This window comes from Dama dama, chromosome 20 (assembly GCF_033118175.1).
Source record: "Dama dama isolate Ldn47 chromosome 20, ASM3311817v1, whole genome shotgun sequence".
NCBI lineage: Eukaryota > Metazoa > Chordata > Mammalia > Artiodactyla > Cervidae > Dama > Dama dama.
In genome coordinates, this window is record NC_083700.1 from 48,845,462 (window position 1) to 48,847,169 (window position 1,708).

Genomic DNA, 1,708 nt, shown 5'->3' on the forward strand with positions numbered 1-1,708 from the left:
ATTTAAGGGACTAGATCTGATAGACAGAGTGCCTGATGAACTATGGACAGAGGTTCATGACATTGTACAGGAGACAGGGATCAAGACCATCCCCAAGAAAAAGAAATGCAAAAAGGCAAAATGGTTGTCTGAGGAGGCCTTACAAACAGCTGTGAAAAGAAGAGAGGTGAAAAACAAAGGAGAAAAGAAAAGATATTCCCATTTGAATGCAGAGTTCCAAAGAATAGCCAGGAGAGATAAGAAAGCCTTCCTTAGTGATCTATGCAAAGAAATAGAGGAAAACAACATAATGGGAAAGACTAGAGATCCCTTCAAGAAAATTAGAGATACCAAGGGAACATTTCATGCAAAGATGGGTTCGATAAAGGACAGAAATGGTACGGACCTAACAGAAGCAGAAGATATTAAAAAGAGGTGGCAAGAATACACAGAAGAACTGTACAAAAAAGATCTTCATGACCCAGATAATCACAATGGTGTGACCACTCACCTAGAGCCAGACATCCTGGAATGTGAAGTCAAGTGGGCCTTAGAAAGCATCACTATGAACAAAGCTAGTGGAGGTGATGGAGTTCCAGTTGTGCTATTTCAAATCCTGAAAGTTGATGCTGTGAAACTGCTGCACTCAATATGCCAGCAAATTTGGAAAACTCAGCAGTGGCCACAGGACTGGAAAAGGTCAGTTTTCATTCCAATCCCAAAGAAAGGCAATGTCAAAGAATGCTCAAACTACCGCACAATTGCCCTCATCTCACATGCTAGTAAAGTAATGCTCAAAATTCTGCAAGTCAGGCTTCAGCAATACATGAACCATGAACTTCCAGATGTTCAAGCTGATTTTAGAAAAGGCAGAGGGACCAGAGATCAAATTGCGAACATCCACTGGATCATCGAAAAAGCAAGAGCGTTCCAGGAAAACATCTATTTCTGCTTTATTGACTATGCCAAAGCCTTTGACTGTGTGGACCACAATAAACTGTGGAAAATTCTGAAAGAGATGGGAATACCAGACCACCTGACCTGCCTCTTGAGAAACCTATATGCAGGTCAGGATGCAACAGTTAGAACTGGACATGGAACAACAGACTGGTTCCAAATAGGAAAAGGAGTATGTCAAGGCTGTATATTGTCACCCTGCTTATTTAACTTATATACAGAGTACATTATGAAAAACGCTGGGCTGGAAGAAGCACAAGCTGGAATCAAGATTGCCGGGAGCAATATCAATAACCTCAGATATGCAGATGACACCACCTTTATGGCAGAAAGTGAAGAGGAACTAAAAAGCCTCTTGATGAAAGTGAAAGAGGAGAGTGAAAAAGTTGGCTTAAAGCTCAACATTCAGAAAACTAAGATCATGGCATCTGGTCCCATCACTTCATGGGAAATAGATGGGGAAACAGTGGAAGCACTGTCAGACTTTATTTTTTGGGGCTCCAAAATCACTGCAGATGGTGATTGCAGCAAAGATGCTTACTCCTTGGAAGGAAAGTTATGACCAACCTAGATAGCATATTAAAAAGCAGAGACATTACTTTGCCAACAAAGGTCCGTCTAGTCAAGGCTATGGTTTTTCCAGTGGTCATGTATGGATGTGAGAGTTGGACTGTGAAGAAAGCTGAGCACTGAAAAATTGATGCTTTTGAACTGTGGTGTTGGAGAAGACTCTTGAGAGTCCCTTGGACTGTAAGGAGATCCAACCAGTCCA

The 1,708-nt window shown here is 41.6% G+C and overlaps 1 protein-coding gene across 1 annotated transcript; it reads left to right on the top strand.

Annotated features, from left to right (window-relative positions):
• Nucleotides 1-289: 289 nt before the first annotated feature.
• Nucleotides 290-970, top strand: LOC133041723 (uncharacterized; the record flags this gene model as incomplete). The annotated part of the gene is made up of 1 exon (XM_061122704.1): nucleotides 290-970. A coding segment is annotated over exon 1 (681 nt), but the record flags the coding sequence as incomplete, so codon positions are not given.
• Between the last annotated feature and the right edge of the window lie 738 nt (nucleotides 971-1,708).